General features: G+C 44.6%; 1 protein-coding gene and 1 long non-coding RNA gene across 3 annotated transcripts; one reads left to right on the top strand and one right to left on the bottom strand.

The window, feature by feature from the left end:
- The first annotated feature begins 6,895 nt into the window (after positions 1-6,895).
- Positions 6,896-19,634, top strand: LOC123077010 (protein DETOXIFICATION 16). Its single transcript, XM_044499183.1, has 8 exons — positions 6,896-8,048; positions 17,371-17,915; positions 17,998-18,084; positions 18,166-18,222; positions 18,423-18,661; positions 18,747-18,865; positions 18,963-19,049; positions 19,182-19,634. Exons 1-8 carry the CDS (start codon positions 7,554-7,556, stop codon positions 19,275-19,277), a joined length of 1,725 nt encoding a protein of 574 aa, XP_044355118.1. The 5' UTR covers positions 6,896-7,553; the 3' UTR covers positions 19,278-19,634.
- Positions 12,725-16,208, bottom strand: LOC123077011 (uncharacterized). Of its 2 annotated transcripts, XR_006436349.1 has the most exons (5): positions 15,927-16,208; positions 15,509-15,663; positions 13,664-14,164; positions 13,349-13,553; positions 12,725-13,151 (listed from the first exon to the last, which is right to left on the bottom strand). It is a non-coding gene; the product is annotated as an uncharacterized lncRNA (long non-coding RNA). The 2 variants fall into 2 exon arrangements; XR_006436350.1 differs by lacking the exon at positions 15,509-15,663.
- Positions 19,635-19,989: the final 355 nt, after the last annotated feature.

The raw sequence follows: 19,989 nt of genomic DNA, 5'->3' as shown, positions 1-19,989 counted from the left end.
AAAGAGAGAGAGATGATTGACGTTTGGCGAAACTAAACTGGTTTCCTTTGCTCATTTCGTTCTGCATCGGCAGCAACGAATCGGGGAAGAACGAGTGGCATGGCTGATTGAGCAGAGTTGGATCTGGCTCGGGTGGAGACGTCGCCACTTGCCAGGGGATGCATGCATGCTGCCGAAATGGGGCAGCCAACTTGGCAGCCCATCTCGTTGGCTCCTGCATGCAACTGCAAGCCAAGCCAAGGCAGGTAGAGGGGCACTGCACCGGGGCCTGATGGAGCTGGTCGTGGTGAAAGGTGCTGCTGCGGTTCGTCGTCGCCATCGCCATCGCCGTGCACATCACTAGTGCGGCGACACGCCATGTGCGGTGCAGGCAGGCAAATGGACGGGTGATTCAGAGTGCTTGCTCAAGCATGTGTTCTGGCCTTCTGGGACACTTGGGCTCCGGGCAAGCTCAAGATTTTCACCTGGCTACTCCACTTGGACAGACTATGGTGCAATGACAGATTGCAGCGGCGTGAATGGCCAAACAATTACTTCTGCCAAATCTGCTTAAGGCACCTCAAATCAGCGGCGCACCTCTTCTGGCATTGCAACTTTGCCAAGGCAATTTGGGCTGAGATCGCCACATGGTCAGACTGCCAGGCCATGCACCCAGACACAGTGGCGGAGCTTGATGAAGATTGTTGAGGGGACGAAAAAGATAAGTTATGAATGGACTCTAAGAAATCTTTGATATTCAAGCCTAATAATTAAAAGTACACTTAAGATTTTTCTTAGAGTAGGGGAGGCAATGGCCCCCTTTGGCCTCCATGAAGCTCCGCCATTGCCCAGACAATTGGAAGGCCTCTGACAGTTCCACACGAATACCAGAGGAGATGATATCTAGGACAGGAGGGGCAGCCAAAAAAGGAGCCAAATCATTAACCATGATTGTTCTATGGGAGCTTTGGCTTGAGAGAAACCAGTGCACGTTCAGAGGAAAGATTGCCAACAAGGAGGATGTGATCGCTGCAATCCGAGCCAAGCTTGAGCTCTGGAGGCAAGCAGGCGCAAAATGCCTAGAGTCTCCATTCGCTGAACCACCAACAGGCATAGGCTAACAAGGCTGGGGCTACTTGTAGCTCTCTGTTTTTTAGCCTCTTCTTCTTTTAATCCTTTTAGATCCTAGGATCCTCACCATGTATTCCTTTTTCCGCTGCTTGCTGCTATCATCAATGCAAGCCAGCAATGCTGGATCTTTCAAAAAGAGTGCTTGCCTGCGTGCGTGTACTGGTCGTGTACTACAGAGGCGAGCCCGACTTTTAATCAAAGTCGTCAATCAAAATTTCATTTTCTAAAGGCCAAGTTAATCAAATTCACTTCCCGGATCAAACCTAGCCACTCCACTGTACAACACTCCACTTCACTCCGCCCCCAAGCTCCGTGCCGGCGATCTCCGGCATGACAGGCAACGGATCCAACTTCGAGATGTATCGATCTGTTTGTTGACCGGGACCTCGTCCCGTGCGGGCCTGGGGAGGAGATGGTCATCGCATGGCTCTCCGCTGCGCTCGGGAGGAGTCTACCTGACTACGGTCGGACTTGATTTAGCGGGAATCCATTACGTCTGTGCAAATGGCGTGTGGATCCGCCTCGAGGCGCCAACGCGGCCTCGCTGGATGCGGTGCTGTCCATTTGGCGCCCCAATCCAGGGGTGGCAGCACAACCCCTTTGTGGTGTGCTATCCCCGTGGCGTACGGCTCTGAGTCGGAGGTAAACGCCTGCAATGTGTCTGCTCCGGAGGCGAGGCGTGCCCGCCAACGAAGGCAGAGAACGAGGCAGCCCTCGTGTCCACCGCCACGGAGCACGCAGCCGGCCAGGCAGAGCCGCAATGGGGTGACCGGCACCCCCGGCGCCGCAATGAGGAGGCCTGCCTGTCCTCGTCCATCATCGATCTCACCTCTACCGCCGATGTACGGGCCTCCGACGATGAAGAGTAGGGCATGGGAGACGGTGGCGCCTCATGTCCCATGTGGGTCAGTCTGTGTTCCATGTCCAGCTCTTCCTTGCCAAGGACCGGACTTTCACTTCGCAGATCATCATTGTACATGGGCACGGAAGGAACATCAAGAAGGTGGTGAACGGGTGCTGATGAAGATTTGGACTAGGTTTTACGTTGCATGTAATTGTACAGCGATGAAGCGGAAAGTCGTCACTGCCCGAAACGGAAAATTGAGCGGTTCCGGCCTGTATCGGCAGATCTGGAGCCGCTCGTTGTAGTCTGAAGATTAGTGCATCACTGTACAATATAAAAAGCGAAGCATTCTGTTTTGGAAATACATAGCTATTCAACCTAAAAATATGGTACATGTGTCCCATCAATGTCAGCTTTTAGTCAGATGACACGGTGTCTTGCATGCATGTGCTGCCCGTTCTCTCTATTCTCTCTCCGGAACTAATTCATTCATTTATTTCATCTTTGCTAACTTAAAATCATTCATATCTCTTAAACCAAACTTCCCATTTCAAAACATTTTATATATTTGAACTCATGAGACAAAGACCTTTAAAACAAGACCGATTTTGGATACATTTTAAGTGAGTTTAAAATTCATGAAACACATTTCACACATTTCACCTATTTCACCTGCTTGAAATCATATGAAAAAAATGATTCCAATCAGTCTCACAAGTTCTTATTTCAGTTTTATGTTGTTTTTCACATTCAAAACTTACATTTCACTATTCACTGACTTATTTCAGATAAACCATATCTACTTAAATTGCACAATTTTGAAAGAACATATTTCACTATTTTAAAATAAACCGTTTCACATTTGGAAACGATCGGTTTCACAAGTTGACATTTCAGTTCATATTGTTTTTCAGTTTCAGAATCTACATTTCACTTTACTGGTTTGTTTCACAGAAATCACAACTATTTCAATTTCACATTGTTGAATAACACATTTCACTCCTTTCAAATAAACTGTTACACATTTCAAACATTTCAATTTCACAAGTTGACATTTCAGTTCAACATTTTTTTTTCACTTTCAGAAGGTACATTTCACATTCACTGTCTTGTTTCACAAAAATCACATATATTTCATTTGCACATTTTAAAATAACATATTTAACTCTTTTGAAATAAACTGTTACACATTTCCAAATAATCAATTTCACAAGTTGACATTTCATTTTCATATTTGGGTTAAGTACATTCGGTGAACAGGTTGTTTTCACATATTTCTAGTGAAAATTGGTTTGTTTCATATTTTTGTTGTGAAATATGTTTTTCTCACGTATGGAATGTGAAACGTCAAGATTCTAACATGTTCGAAATGTATCCAAAATTGGTCTAGTTCTAAAGGGCTTGACGCTAGAGTCCAAATATATAAAAAGTTTTAAAAAAAATTATAGTTTAAAAGATATGAGTGATTTAAATATTCTAAGATAAAAATAAATTCAATGGATTTGTTTGGGATGGAGAGAGAAGAGCACTAAATGCGCATCTTTCCTGGCAATGTTTTCTTGGCCCATCAATCTGACACTGAGTTGACCCAGTAAAGACATTTTTTTTCACTTCCAGAAGGTACAGTTCACTGTCTTGTTTCACAAAAGTTACATCTATTTCATTTGCACATTTTTAAAATAACACATTTTACTCTTTAAAAAAATAGTTACACATTTACAAAAAAATATCAGTTTCACAAGTTAACATTTCAGTTTCATATTTGGGTTAAGTACGATTTCGATGAAACATGTTGTGTTCACATATTTCTAGTGAAATTGGTTTGTTTCATACTTTTCTAGTGAAATATGTATTATTACGTATGAAATGTGAAACGTCAAAATTCAAGCGTGTTCGAAATGTATCCAAAATTGGTCTAGTTCTAAAAAGCTTGACACACCTCATGAAAGGGATCGGACCCCACACCAGCAGATATATCAGCATGATATACGAATTCATTACATACATATATGAAAATAGAACTATGTGTATACATAAGCGATGCTGCGAACCTTGACACAAATCGACAATCCAGGATCCGCGTGCCCCCAGATCTCAGTAAATCCTCTTCCCTCTTGTTCATCCCCATATGGGTTGGGTAAAGCATATGCACTATGGCAGTGGCAGGGGAAATACAGAGATCGTACGGCGGATCACTGGGTTTATTCCTTGATGGGTGTGGTTAAGAGCATCTACAATTGTGATGGGCAAATTCGGCCCCTCGACCGCGGACGCGTCCGAACGTATCCACGGAAAATGTCCGGGCACCCCTCAAATAATGTAATCTACATACGGACACCTTAATTGCTCATGTCTCAAATCCATATAAAGTCATGCAACTACGTCGATGCACACATATCGTTCGGCTACTACTCCATCACTACTAACTAAACATGCCATCGGACTACCAAAATTTGGAACGTTTGGCTATGGTGGAGTTCATCCACGGCTGCCATTGCCCGTCCGGCAGCCTTGTCGTCCTTCTCGCGGAAGTACCGGTCGAAGACGCAGTACAGATCGAGTCGGATCTGCTCGTTGCCGGAGCTGTCCTCGCCGCCACTGTCCGCCTTCTCCTCCTACGGTGAAAAGTCCGGCCATGGCACGGACCGCCCGATTCTGCTCTCGGGCGAGGGCGCGCGTGTTTCTCTGCCGCCGTTTCTTCACAATGCGGGCGCAGATGGCTTCCTCCTCTGCGGCAGCTCGCGCCGCCACATCAGCCACCTCTGCCGCCGCCATTTTTGTCGTGATACGTGCCTCGGCGGCCCTTATCCTCTCCTTTCCCACGGCTGGCCGCCTGTTCCCGGTGAGACTCATAGTCTGCCCGACCGGTGATGGGAAAGGAGAGGGGTTCTGGCTGCCGGGACCACGAGGATCCAGCCCCAGAGGACCCGAGCGCATTGAGTCGACGCTATAGAGTCGCGTCATGCAGATCCGTCCGTCGGCCGGGCGCTGTCCTCTCAGGAGCGGAGTGCAATGCGGACCGCCATTGCCTCCTCCAACCCGCACGGAATGACACCCCTGTCGACGGATCCGGATTGGCCGGAGTCAGTTCCGCTGCCTGCCATGCCGGAGGTGAGCTAGGGTGGCTAGGGTTTGGTCTGACAAGCGGCTATGGACGAATATATGCTGAAGGAAATATGCCCTAGAGGCAATAATAAAGTATTATTTATTTCCTTGTATCATGATAAATGTTTATTATTCATGCTAGAATTGTATTAACCGGAAACATAATACATGTGTGAATATATAGACAAACAGAGTGTCACTAGTATGCCTCTACTTGACTAGCTCGTTAATCAAAGATGGTTATGTTTCCTAGCCATAGATATAAGTTGTCATTTGATTAACGAGATCACCTCATTAGGAGAATGACGTGATTGACTTGACCCATTCCGTTAGCTTAGCACACGATCGTTTAGTATGTTGCTATTGCTTTCTTCATGACTTATACATGTTCCTATGACTATGAGATTATGCAACTCCCGTTTACCGGAGGAACACTTTGTGTGCTACCAAACGTCACAACGTAAATGGGTGATTATAAAGGTGCTCTACAGGTGTCTCCAAAGGTACTTGTTGGGTTGGCGTATTTCGAGATTAGGATTTGTCACTCCGATTATCGGAGAGGTATCTCTGGGCCCACTCGGTAATGCACATCACTATAAGCCTTGCAAGCATTGTGACTAATGAGTTAGTTGCGGAATGATGTAATACGGAACGAGTAAAGAGACTTGCCGGTAACGAGATTGAACTAGGTATCGAGATACCGACGATCAAATCTCGGGCAAGTAACATACCGGTGACAAAGGGAACAACGTATGTTGTTATGCGGTCTGACCGATAAAGATCTTCGTAGAATATGTGGGAGCCAATATGGGCATCCAGGTCCCGCTATTGGTTATTAACCGGAGACGTGTCTCGGTCATGTCTACATAGTTCTCGAACCCGTAGGGTCCGCACGCTTAAAGTTACGATGACAGTTTTATTATGAGTTTTGTATGTTGATGTACCGAAGGAGTTCGGAGTCCCGGATGAGATCGGGGACATGACGAGGAGTCTCGAAATGGTCGAGACGTAAAGATCGATATATTGGACGACTATATTCGGACTTCGGAAAGGTTCCGAGTGATTCGGGTATTTTTCAGAGTACCGGAGAGTTACGGGAATACGTATTGGGCCTTATTGGGCCATACGGGAAAGAAGAAAAAGGGCCTCAAGGGTGGCCGCACCCCTCCCCTTGGTCTGGTCCGAATTGGACTAGGGAAGAGGGGCGCCCCCTTCCTTCCTTCTCTTTTTCCCTTCCTCTTTTCCTATTCATATGGGAGGTGGAATCCTACTAGGACTAGGGAGTCCTAGTAGGACTCCACACTTGGTGCGCCCCCTCCTAGGGCCAGCCTCCTCCTCCCTTGCTCCTTTATATACGGGGGCAGGGGGCACCCCATGGACACAACAATTGATCATTGAGATCTCTTAGCCGTGTGCGGTGCCCCCCTCCACCATATTACACATCGATAATACCGTTGCGGAGCTTAGGCGAAGCCCTGCGTCGGTGGAACATCATCATCGTCACCACGCCGTCGTGCTGACGAAACTCTCCCTCAACACTCGGCTGGATCGGAGTTCGAGGGACGTCATCGAGCTGAACGTGTGTAGAACTCGGAGGTGCCGTACGTTCGGTACTTGATCAGTCGGATCGTGAAGACGTACGACTACATCAACCGCGTTGTGATAACGCTTCCGCTGTCGGTCTACGAGGGTACGTGGACAACACTCTCCCCTCTCGTTGCTATGCATCACCATGATCTTGCGTGTGCGTAGGAATTTTTTTGAAATTACTACGTTCCCCAACAGTGGGGTCGGGTGGGCCAGCATGGGTCGGGTCCGACGTGGCGGGCGTGCCCGGGCGCGTCCGGGCGCCCCCATACCCGCCCCATATTTGGGTTGTATATGAAGGGTGCCAGTCAACCCGGGTGTTCGAGGCCCGTTTGAGGCGTCCGTCTGGGTCGAAAAATTGTGACCGGGCAGGCAGCCGGGGTGGTTGAGAAGGGTTTGGGGCGCCCGACTCTAGATGCTCTTAGGTCTAGTCGACTGAGACATAACCAAGTCTAAATCAAGTGACATAATATGTAAGAAACAAACATGAAAAGCTAAAAAGAAATGAATATAGAATCAACTGAGACTTGATTCGGTTGAGATTTAGCAATCCCATTCCTTGATACGTAGTACTGTAAAAATCGTGGCATGAGATGAGGAATAGAATAGCTCAACCATATCACAACCATGTCACAACCGTGTCATGGTACACCACCAACGCACGCCCCTTGAGGCCTTAACACGTTGTTTATCATATCACCCCCCACGTTCCAGCTGAGCGGCGACACCTCCACAGGCACCCACCTCGTCGTCCCACGTCGCCCGTTTCTGCCCCTTCACCTCCCGTGACCGTGAACAAAGGCCATGGACGGCGGTTTGAGCTCGGACTCCTGTCCATCTCCTCCGGGACGGCCGCCTGAAAAACTCTCTTTTCCTTCCTTCTCCGGTGCCATCGGCTGTGTACGAGATGGAGCTAAGGGCCCAGGAGGCCGCTGCCCACCCGTTCCCGTCGACAAGGCTGACGGCCGCCTCGACCTCTCCCCGCGAGCTCGACGAGCTCAAGCCCGGCCGACGCCTGCCCTCCAGCGGCGAGGTGTGCCAGACCCCCGACGGACGGCCGCACCTTCCCCAACCTCGTCGTCATAACACACGAGGAGCGACGAGCGGGAGGCCCGGGCAGGAGGATGAGGAAGGCGACGTGGGCGAGGCAAGCGTAGAGGAAGCTCTCCTGCCGGTGCCGAGGAGGAGCCGGGACTGCAAGGAGCTGGGAGGGGAGAGCTTAGCGGTGGGCGCCGAGGTGAAGCGGCAGCTGTGGCTCGCCGGCCCGCTCGTCGTCGGCAGCCTGATGCAGAACCTGATCCAGACCATCTCCGTCATGTTCGTCGAGCACCTCGGCGAGCTGCCCCTCGCCGGCGCGTCCATGGCCACCTCCTTCGCCACCGTCACCGGATTCAGCTTGCTGGTAAGTAACATTTCGCTAGCTTGGCGCTTCATGTTTTCCACTTCATGAATTTCATGAATTTGTGCAAAGATGGTAGGTAGGAATATGAGTGAGGACGAGGATTTTTAGTAATACTCTATTCCCGAGTTGCCTAAACATATGTTTCTCTATCACAGTTAGCTTTTAAACCTTTGGATCCACATCCAACCACACTTTTAAACCTTTAGTAATGGAGTAAAAGTTACACTGATTAATACTTTGCAATAACACTTTCGAAGCTGCATGCGTGAGTATGAACTTTTCTCTAAAACACTTAGCAATGTGGAATGTTAGGTGGCGAAGGTTTTCAGAAGCGAGAACTACTCATGTGAAACCTTTTATAGGGAGTGAGCCTAGCTCAACTGGTTGGGGAAGTGGATGTACAAACCCAACACTTAGGTTCAAATCCTCACAGCTGCGAATTTAGTTTTCTATTTATTCTTGAGGATTAGCCTTTCCTGGTACTCACACATTTATCATTGAGAACTAGGCTCAGTGACTAACCGAGATTAAAAATCCTAGCACTCATACCCGCCCCCGCGTCGTTCCCTCCCCGGGGCGACACGGGCGGCGAACCCCGCCGGCGGGGCTCGTGCTCCTGGTCGGCTGCTCTTTTGATGGGGAGATCTCGGGCGGCTGGTGACTGTCCGGAGCTCGTCTTCACGGCGGCGTCCTCGCTCATGGCATCGGTGGTTGTTGGCGTGCGGCGCGGTATCGCCACGACGGGAGCTCCGCCGCGGGCGTGCAGTCGCGGTCTTGGCTGCCCGTGCGGGCCCAATCTGGGTCCTCGCGGGCCGCGGCCGACGCGGGTGGTAGGGGTGAGATTCAGGCTCGGTCGGTGTGCCGTTCGCCGGATCTGGTATGGCGCGGTGCTGCGGCTCAACACGCGTGCTGGATGTGGCACCGGCTGTAGCCTCGATCCATTTCGTCAAGTCCCCGGCACAGATGGCGGCGGACCATGCACGACATGCTTGAGGGAGGCTCTTCGGACAGATCTGGTTGAAAACCTGCTCTCGGCTAGCTGCCAAGGCAAGCGGTGGCGGCGCTGTCTGCGTCATTCCCTTCTTAAAGGCATCGTCGTGGAGAAGTTCAAGACCACTCTCTGCTACCTCCGAGGGAAACCCTAGATCAGTATATCGGATGACGGCGGCGCTCTTGTGTCGTTTCCCTCTTGGGGGCGTCATTCTTGGAGATGTGCACGAGCCCGAGGACCAGTGGAAGGCTTCTTTGGTGGATGGTAGTTCATCTTACACATTGATGGCGGCGGATCTCGACGGCATGGCGCAGTGGAGACTCGGCGTCCGAAGAGCGAAGATGAACTCGCGCAGGAGGAGGACGCTGTCTGGCGTCATGGTGGCATCGATGGCAGAGAGGCCTGGCAAGATCGACGCGTTAGTGTCTGATCTGAAGACTGGTCAGTGGAAAATGGCGGCGACGACACATGAGAGTGCGACGGGCCGGTTTGCGCCCCAAACCCTGTATGTGGCTAGGTTGGGGCCTCCGGCTTTAGATGTTAGGCTTTGGTGCGATGTTCGTTTGGTATTAGACTCGTACTATCGGCACACCTTCATCAAGTGGATAGAAGTAGCGACAGATATTACTAGATGGTGGCTTCACACTACCTGATGTACTACTTTGTAAGGTTTTCGTGAATAATTAATAAAATGGCTGCATGCATCGTCCAGATGCAGAGGCCGGGAGTGATCCTCCTTTTCAAAAAAAAAAAGTGAAACCTTTTATTTTTGTCACCATTACCTGCGGCCTGCCGCCTATGCCCTCACAAACCCGTCGGTTATTTCCATGTGCACTTGCGCCACCATCCAAATCCTCTTACATCAATATCATTTTTTCCAGATATGTTTATCTTTACACTTTAACCATATGTAAGTTGCTTGTGTTTAAAAATTGGATAAGTCATTTTTCTAACAGTTGAATATTTTGTCAAGATTTGTGTTGTCCTTTTCTTTTTTCCTTGTGTTGTTTTCATGACTTCTTTGATTAAATTTTCGACTTGCCCCTTTTTGGGGTCAAATTATTATCTTATTTGGCTTTAAGTCCATCACCCTTTGACTCTTTTTTTCCTGTTTTTTTTCTTGTTTAGTCGGGTTTTCTTTTTTTATTTATGAGTTTTCATGGGATTTTGGGTGAGTGTAAATGTATATACGCAAGTAATATACATATGTATGTAAATTATACTTGATTGTGAAAAATTGCACTATGCTTATTCTTTGCATACTAAAAATATGCAATTTGAATGCAAAGTTGTGTGTAAGATTTTAAAAGTTTTGTTTTCATTTCCTTTCTTTTAAAGGGTTATACCAATGCCACTAATTCATTCTTTCATCGAAAACATTTTTGAAGGATAATATCAATGCCACTAATTCATTTCTTTAGAACTTTTTTTTAAAATTCCACTATTACATGCTTCTTACTCTTGCATAGTATAAAAATGCAATTTTTGTATAAATAGTGTGCAAAATTTGCGGTTATTTGATTATTTTTTATGTTCTTTCTTCTTAAACGTAACCCCAATGCTACCAATATATTCTTCCTTAGAAAACATGATTTTTATTTTTGTGTGTCTAAGTACACACACAAGTGCTATACAATATGTGTGTAAATTATACTAGAGCATGAAAATTTCACTGGGATATGAGTATTCTTTGCATATTACAGAAAGTGTAATTTCAGTGCAAAGTTGTGTCCAATTTTTTTCTTTCATTTTTCTTCTTCTTAAATGGTAATACCAAGTCACTTATTCATTCTTTCTTAGAGAACTTTATTATTTTGATTTGATTTTACTTTTTATTTCATTTTCTTTCTTCTTTAATGGCAATACCAATGCTACTAATTTGTTCCTTCTTAGATTATTTTTGCCAAAACTGCACTATTAGATGATTATTCTTGCATATTATAAAGAACACAATTTCTGTTTGTTTTTGTCATTTTCTTTCTTCTTAAAGTGTAATACCAAAGACACTAATTCATTCTTTATTAGATAACATCATTTTTGTTTTCCTTTAATATTTATTTTTGTTTTTGTCTTGTCATCAAGTAAAAAAGGTATTGGGTCAATTTCTGTTATGTTTCAGACCAAACCCTAGTATCTGGTGGTCTTCTGTTTTACGGTTGCAACGCTGAGTGCTTCTGTCTATCTTTTATTTTTGTTTTGTTTCTTTCTACAGGAAGGGTAGTAGGCTGCCTCAATTTTCTTCCTCTCTAGAAGGGAAATACACTTTGGTTCCTGGTTGTATATGCACCCTATATGGGGATTTTTTAAATATTTCAATAAAAAGTCAAAATAGGTAAGAACTATTTTGACAAAACACTTGACTTACTTTTGCACTGATATATAAATGTCGACGAAAAAAAAAAGTTGACCTCACAGCAAAAAAGACAAAATTTATTTGCTATTATAGGTCACTATTCACACTATTTTAGCCAAAAATTTGTCTTTTTTGAAAAGAAGTCAAAAGGATATATTTTTTTGTGGATTTTATTTCTCATGAGTACAATAGAAGGTCAAGTTTATTTCAAAAATATTTTCAGGAATTTTTGACTTTTTGTTGAATTACTAAAAAAAATCCCCATATAGGGTGCATATGTCCCCATAGACCAAAAGTTCCCCTCCCTCTCTAGAAGCATTCTATCCATTATTTTGACTTATTTCTCTCTTTAGGAACAATAGGATTCTGCATAAATTCTTTCTTCTCTAGAAAAACTTCCGTCCATCAGGCTGCCTCAAATGCTTTCTTCTTTAGAGATCTTCTGTCCACTACCACCACCTATTTCTTATATTGGTGATTTAATTTCTATGGTCCATGCATTATTTTTTACCAGATAATTAGTCATGTGTTGTTTTTTAAGATTTTATGATCCATCGCTATCGGCCTCCGTTTGTTTTGTGAGCATAGGCCTGAGTTTGGCTGCTGCCAAAGAAATCAACTGCAGAGAATTTAGTCAATTTTGTTGTTGTTGTACTCCCTCTGTTTCTTTTTGGGCTGTCTAAATCACATCCGGCTGAAATCCAATTGGCTTTCAGTCATATTTTTCAGATGACAACTGTCCCTGTCCCGTATCCCCTATTTCAGCTTCTCTGTCCCGCGTTTATGATTTTAAAACAGATCCAGACCCCCAACTTTTAACGGGTCCACACCCAAAACATATCAAACACGCACAGATAACATCTGCAATATGAACTAACAAATGACTAAATTTACACTAAACCACTAAGAATTACAGTGAAAAATCACTAAAAAAATGCACTGAAATTCCATTGGAAAATACACTGTAAAAATACCACTTAAATAACATTAAAAAATCCACTGAGAAAAATACTAAAATTCGACTAAGAATTACACAGCAAAAACCACTAAACAAAATGTCTGCAATACCACTAAGAAAAAACATGTAAAATAAGCTAAAAGTACACTAAAAATCCACTAGGATTCTGTGTAAAATTACACTGTAAATCCACTAAGATTTACTATGTAAAGCCTACTAAAGTACACTGTAATTCCACTAGGCATTACAGAGCAAAATCAACTAATAGTTACACTGAAAACCATCATGGATTACAGTAAAAACTCCAGAATTACAGAGTACTAATATTGGATTTGGACACAAGAAGGTGGACAAGGCAATGCACATGAAGCAGATGAAAATGTCTTCATCGGGCAATTCTTCAGAGGTAGATTTTAGTTTATTGCAGAAGAATGAAACTGGTGGGATGCTAGTCACATTGAAATGAGACAAGATAAACTCACAACCAGCATCAGCATCGGACACAATAGGCTCACCGTCAACAGGAAGACCTAATATATCATGGGTGACATATTCGCAAATCGGAATAAACGTTTTCCTAATCTGAATCACTGAAGCACGAACATCAAATTTGGATGCTAGCCATTTGACAAACCTAAGTGGCACCTCTGTCCTCACAAATTTGAGAAGGCAATCTTCCCCATATCTCTGAAGAACACGTACTTGCCGAGGAGACAAGCCGACAATAACAGTGGAGAACAACTTGCTAGAGTATCTAGCGAATGTATTTGCTACCGGAAAATCAGAAGACCTCGTGCGCTTCTACAATAGAACAAGAAACACAAAACGAAAAAAGGAATCAGGATACAAATACACTAGATCAACAATGAAAAAACATCTAGCAGAAACATCAAACAAGGGGAAAAAACAAATTTAAATCTATATCAAACTTATATCTATCTCTATCAGAGTGGTAGTTGGGTACAGAAAATGCGAATAGAACAAAGAAACATAAATACCACATTGCGAGCTCCAACATCTGTTATCTTCCGTTTCAGGCAATTCGCTTTCTGCAAGATATATAAACAGGCAATGAATTATACAATAAAAACAAACATAAATGAAAACTGGAACAAAATGCAATAATTACAACAACACGCTTCCATGCGACACATAGAAATCATACAAAGCTTTGTCAAAATCAGGATCATCCATTGAACCTTCCTGCAGTAAACAGTAAAAAGGAATAAGCTGACTGGAACAAATAAGTTACCAAACAAGAATAAACAAAAAAAAGGAAAATCAAATATCAAATATCAAAACAAGAAAATAACCTCTGAAGCTTGGAAAGAATCGTCCTCGGCGAAATCATTGGGGACAAAAGGATCCCCATCCAAATCATCAGACTCTTCAAAGCAAGCAGAAGAAAAGCCCTTACCAAGACCCTTCATGATTCTACCCATACTTTAATCTATTTCCAAAATATATAAAAACACATAGAAAGGAACAAATGCTAAGAAGAAATGGCAGAAAGGTAAAACAATACAAAAAAAGAATATTTACATACACCAAAGGCAGATCCGTACAAAGATCAGCCAGACAAATACAAAAAATACATGAACTAAATCATAAAAATACAAAACTACTGCCGTAAAAGCGCAAAGAACTTTATGCATATGCATAAATTTCTAACAGCTATATAGCTGTAACATTTACCATATGTTTGTTTAGAATTATATTACAACTGAATAACTAAAGTGCCTAACAAATAAATTACACAAAAACTACAAAAAAATAACTAACTAACATTATCAGGCAAAACTATCCAGAACACCCTGCAAAAAAAACCAGAAACTGACATTAGCGTGAAGCAAGGCATCACAAATAAAAATGAAATAACATCAACAATCAGTTGCAAATACATCACAGTAAAATAACCGCTAGGATTACAAGGAATATAACACTGATAAAGAACCGCTAGGATTTACAGTGATGGCGTGCTACAAATCCCAGTAGCATTTGCAAAATTATAATTACACTGATAAGATATAGAAATTACAGTGACAAAACCACTACGAATTACAGGATTAATTCAAAATAATTCACTAAAAGAAAGCCTCTAGGGATTGCACTAGAAAATCACTCTAAAAAGGTGAAGTAAAAAAACACTAAAATTTGCACTAAGAAATACAGTGTATATCCAGTAAAATGTACAGTGACAAACCAGTAAGATTACAGTATAAATCCATTAAGATTACAGTGTAAATCAACAAAGAATTACAGTGAAAATCAACAAGGAATTACAGTGCAAATTAATAAAGAGTTTCAGTGCATATACAGTGTAAATCAACAAAGAATTACTGTGTAAAAACATAAAATTACAGTACTAATTACACTAAGATTTACAGTGTCGAAATCAAATGGTAAACTAGCATCAACACTTACGGGCTATAATGGGGATCACAATGCAAATCCACTAGGAATTACATTGTAAACACAAAAAAAGTAGGAATTACAGTACTAATTACACTGTAAAACCAATAAAAATTACACTGATAAACCAATATGAATTACACTGATTAACCAATAGGGGTTACACTGTAATTACACTGAAAATCAAATAGGAATTAAATTCTCACCCAACTGCATATCCAATGACAATTACAGTGCAAATCCAATGAAAATTACAGTGTAAACCCAAAATGAGAAGTACAGTGTAAATCCACTAGGAATTACACTGTAAATCCAGACAGGAATTGCACTGTAAATCCATTGAGAATTACAGCCACAATCCCAAGGCGACCCAGCATGCCAACCATACATACACACTGTGACAGTAAAAATGGCCCAGGGGAAAATTAACACATACTCCCTCTGTAAACTAATTAGTGATCTGAACGTTCTTATATTAGTTTACGGAGGAAGTAGATACTAACAATGGAGAACAGGGACTGAACGATGATCTGCTATGTTCGAATTGCTCAAATACCGCATACAAAATCAAACAACCAGCCGAATTCAAACAATTAACCACAGTGCCCATCTCATAGATCGATAGATCTCACAAATTGCAGGAGGGATTTGGGGGTGTGAGAGATAGAGTACATGAGAGGATGCAGAGGAAAGTTGGGATAGGTACAGAGAACAGGGGGAAAAGTTCAGACTAGAGTCACACATACCTCTCACACACGGCATGACATGCTAAAAAATACAGAGCACACACACCCTGTCGCGTGGGTACAGCAGTCAGCCTACCACACCACACTCAAGGCTACACCTCTCTGTAAACCATCAAATTGACTGTCATCTCCTCGGTCATCGGCTTCAGGCGACTCTGTTTTCACACTTGGCAAATCAATCCCAGAAACCATAGACCGATTGAAGGTGTGACACACATGCAGATCAATGAAACTAACAACCAACCAGAAACCCTAATCAAATTTTGCATGACAGACGAGATTCAAACACAGAAGGGCGGAACCGCACACATCTACACAAGAAGCTGCGGGAAATTAACACAAGCAAACAGATCTGACCGAGAAAACACTACGCACTAACATACAAAGCTGAGGATCAAAGCAACAGGGGGGGACATACCGAATCGAACAAAACCGACGAGCGGCGAAATAATGGTGCCAAGGTGGATGCGGGGCGGAGAGATGCTGCAGGCCTTGGGCTGGAGAAACAACGACGAGGCGGAGGGAGCGGGGCAGCAGGTGGGAGAGCGCCGACGAGTCACCACCAACCAACGAGCGGCGAGGGGGGGCTCCAAATCGCCATGGATATCTCTCTCAGAGTCTCAGTTGCCTTCTGGGTTACGTGTTCGAAATGAAAAGGGGATCGAGCGGCGCGGGGAAGAGACAGAGGAATGAAAGAGAAAAAAACACCGACGCGCGGCAGCGAGCGGGTACTAACGGGTCTGCAAAATACTCACAAGCGGGCCCGATAAGAAACTCAGCGCCAGCAAACGGCGAAAAAAAAGCACGAATCTCGCGACAGAGATCGCACGTCTCAAAAAACGACTGAAAGCCAATAAATTTCATCCGTATGAAAAGTAGCAATTCCCTTCTTTTTAGTCCGCATGTAGGAGTAACATTTTTCTTAAGTCAAACGTACTACTACATCCAAATAAAATCTGCCCGCCATGCACAGTCGTGCTGTGCATGCGGTGGCTGGGCCTGGGAAATCGCTGCTGATTAAGGCAGCTGCATGTGTTGGCTGATGGCGTAGAATTGGCAGAAAGTGTCATGCCCCATGTCGAGATCGAGAGGAAAATTGAGGATTGAGGAACTAGGGTTCGTCGCTGGGACGCGTGTTGGTGGTATCAAACTCGAATATGCCCTGTATTAGGTGTAAAGTATAGGAGTAGTTCATGACACAAATAATGCATACCCTTACAACCCGGGGCGCTGGCTTATATAGCCTAGCTGACAACAGGTGACGGAAACACAGTAACAGAAAAAGGAAACGCTACAGTGACAGTGAGAACGGGACGAGCTGTGGCGAGCGCAGCGAGCCGTCAGATCTTCTTGTCTCCTTCCATCGCAGCCGTCCGATAACTGAATGTCAAATGACTTGCCTAAAGAATGAAGCAGCCTGACAGAAAGCAGCGCGGGTAGTTTCAGTACAACTAGTGCTAAACAGCTGATGCGTCTTGTTATGGATTTTTTGGCAAAAAGATATACAGCCATGTTCACAGGAACTCCGTTCACAAAATCGATATCGTTAGATGTCATGCATCATTGAATTAACCTTCATGTTGTATATCTCTAGCATTATAGATGTCGATAATTTTGTATATAAATTTGATCAAACTCTATGAAGTTTGACTTAAGACAAATCTTATATGTGAAGTAAAAAGAAACGGCGGGGTACATGAATGTTTTTCTGTCTGCTTGATCTGGAATGAACGGCAGATTAAAAATTGGCGGACCGAAATTCTAAATTCAGTCACCTGACCCCTAGCCAGTCCCTTGTGTTTATTGTCAAACTTCCGGTTTCATAAATGGCATTATTCTTCTTCCCATTTCCCCTTGATCAGACAGGCATGGCCAATGCTCTGGATACTCTGTGCGGCCAAGCATTTGGCGCCGGGCAATACCACCTCCTCGGCATATACAAGCAACGCACCATGCTGCTACTCACTGCCGCAAGCATCCCTGTCGCCATCATATGGTTCTACACTGGTCAGATCATGCTTCTGTTCGGCCAAGACCCCGAGATCGCCATGGAGGCCGGGACGTACGCCCGGTGGATGATCCCTGGCCTCTTCGGCTATGGTCTACTGCAGTGCCACGTCCGATTCTTGCAGTCGCAGAACACCGTGCTCCCGGTCATGGTGAGCGCCGGCGTGGCCGCTCTGTTCCATCTGCTCGCCTGCTGGCTGCTCGTGCACGTTGCCGGGATGGGCAGCAATGGCGCGGCTCTGAGCACCGCCGTCTCCTACTGGGTCTACGTGATCTTACTGGCCGTGTACGTGAGGGTGTCGAGCTCCTGTAAGCAGACGTGGACCGGGTTCTCGATGCAAGCTTTCCATGGGGCACACGACTTTCTCCGGCTCGCTGTGCCATCTGCTCTTATGCTCTGGTGAGTGACATTTGGAGCTCTTAACTAGATGTCGCAAACTCACGATCATCGGTCGGGTCTTTATATCCGCATGTCATGGCAGCTTGGAATGGTGGTCGTTCGAAATCCTCGTGCTGCTTTCAGGGCTTCTTCCAAATCCTCAGCTGGAAACATCCGTCATGTCAATCACGTAAGATTACAATCGCATCACCGAGATTCTTGTTGTGTCGACTTGCTTCGTGTCTTCATGTACATTTGTGTCCTACGACAGACTCAACGCGGCTAACTGTCTCTTCATGATTCCCTACGGCCTCGGCGCTGCCATAAGGTAAGTAAATATATACTTCCTCTTTCCACAAATATATAATGTTCATTCACTTCAGTTTGTATGTAGTTCATATTAAAATATCTAAAACATATTATATTTGCGAACGAAGGAAGCATCACTGGAGCAAAATGGCAATGTCCCTTCATGTTCCTATTCGTGCATGCTGTTTTGCATGATATATAAGATCGTGCTTCGTGCAGCACCCGTGTCTCGAACGAGCTCGGGGCGGGGCGGCCACGGGCAGCCCTCCTCGCCGTGCACGTCGTCATGTTCTTGGCCATCTCAGAAGGAACCGTCATGGCGGCGGCCGTGGTCCGTGTGCGCTACATCTGGGGCCACGCTTACAGCAGCGAGGAGGAGGTCGTGTCATACGTTGCCAGGATGCTGCTGGTAATCTTGGTGGTCAACTTCTTCGACGGGATTCAGTGTGTTCTCTCAGGTACATCGCCCTACGTGGATCTGCTCCTCGATCAGTTGCTAGAGGCTATACATGTGTATATGACACTACATCTGTGTATATATAGGTGTGGCTAGAGGCTGTGGGTGGCAGAAGATCTGTGCCTTCATCAACCTCGGGGCATTCTACGTCGTCGGCGTGCCGGCAGCCTACATCATAGCCTTCGTGCTGCGCGTCGGCGGGATGGTGCTTTCCCTTTGCATCTATTCGTTTGGTTTTGGCCAACTTTTTACCTTGGATGCCATGCTAATAGCGTGATCGAACCATAATAACGTATGTGCAGGGCCTTTGGATGGGGATCATCTGCGGTGTTCTGGTGCAGGTCTTGCTGCTCATGATCATCACACTGTGCACCGATTGGCGGAAGGAGGTACTACACATCTATGCAAACACTGTAGCTTGTCCATGCCGTTTTTTGTTTCCGCGGATTCGGGTTCATGCGTGTAATGAAGTAGTTAGTTCATGCTTGTGTGGACTGAACATGCATGTGACCCATATATAGGCGATGAAGGCGAAGAACAGAGTGTTCAGTTCTTCTGTTCCGACGGATCGATCTACTCACGACATGAAGATAAATATGGAGGTCTCGTGCTACTGAAGACAAAAGAGGATGAAGTGAAGAACAAGCATATTCTTTTCTTGCAGCAAAGCTGAGGAAGGGAAATATCTTTGATGGGCTCCTTGGCCCCTGAAAGACACATTAAAACTATCACTGAGGGCAGGGCGTCGCTCTGTTGGCAAGCCATGCGGGTGTGCACGCTGCCCACCCAGGTTCGAGCCTTGGGCTACGGGTGCTTAGGTTGCTTTCTTCTGTAAACGTATGCCACAAAGGGCTAGTCCTGGTTGGTCTTATTTTCTAATAAGATGTCTAGTTAGCATGAAAATTACCAAAAATTGATGAGCTATGCGGGGGACAGGAGGAAATACTTACCAATATATATATTACATTCATTTATTGATTTGCAAGATTATTTCTAAATTTATTAAGTAGACGAATTCATGAGTTAGAATACTCATTTGATTATTCATTTATATATACAGAATTTATAATTTCCAAACATTCGTGATTTGACAATAGATCCGAACAAAATTCTAGCGAGATTGATCTGGATTTCCTGCGCCTAGCTCGTGCTTGTTTTTTTTCTCCAGCGTACTCGGAAGATAAAAATCATGCGAGAACTGGGAATCGAGCCCACAACCCACCATTTGTGCTGTATGATCTCAACAAGCACCTGTTTACGTTAAATTGTACGTTAGTTTTTTCCTTTGTACTTCAGTATACGCGAGTAAAAGAAAGCCACAACTATCAA

The sequence above is a fragment of the Triticum aestivum genome, chromosome 3D (genome assembly GCF_018294505.1).
Source record: "Triticum aestivum cultivar Chinese Spring chromosome 3D, IWGSC CS RefSeq v2.1, whole genome shotgun sequence".
NCBI classification, from domain to species: Eukaryota; Viridiplantae; Streptophyta; class Magnoliopsida; order Poales; family Poaceae; genus Triticum; species Triticum aestivum.
This window is presented reverse-complemented; position numbering and strand designations above follow the sequence as displayed.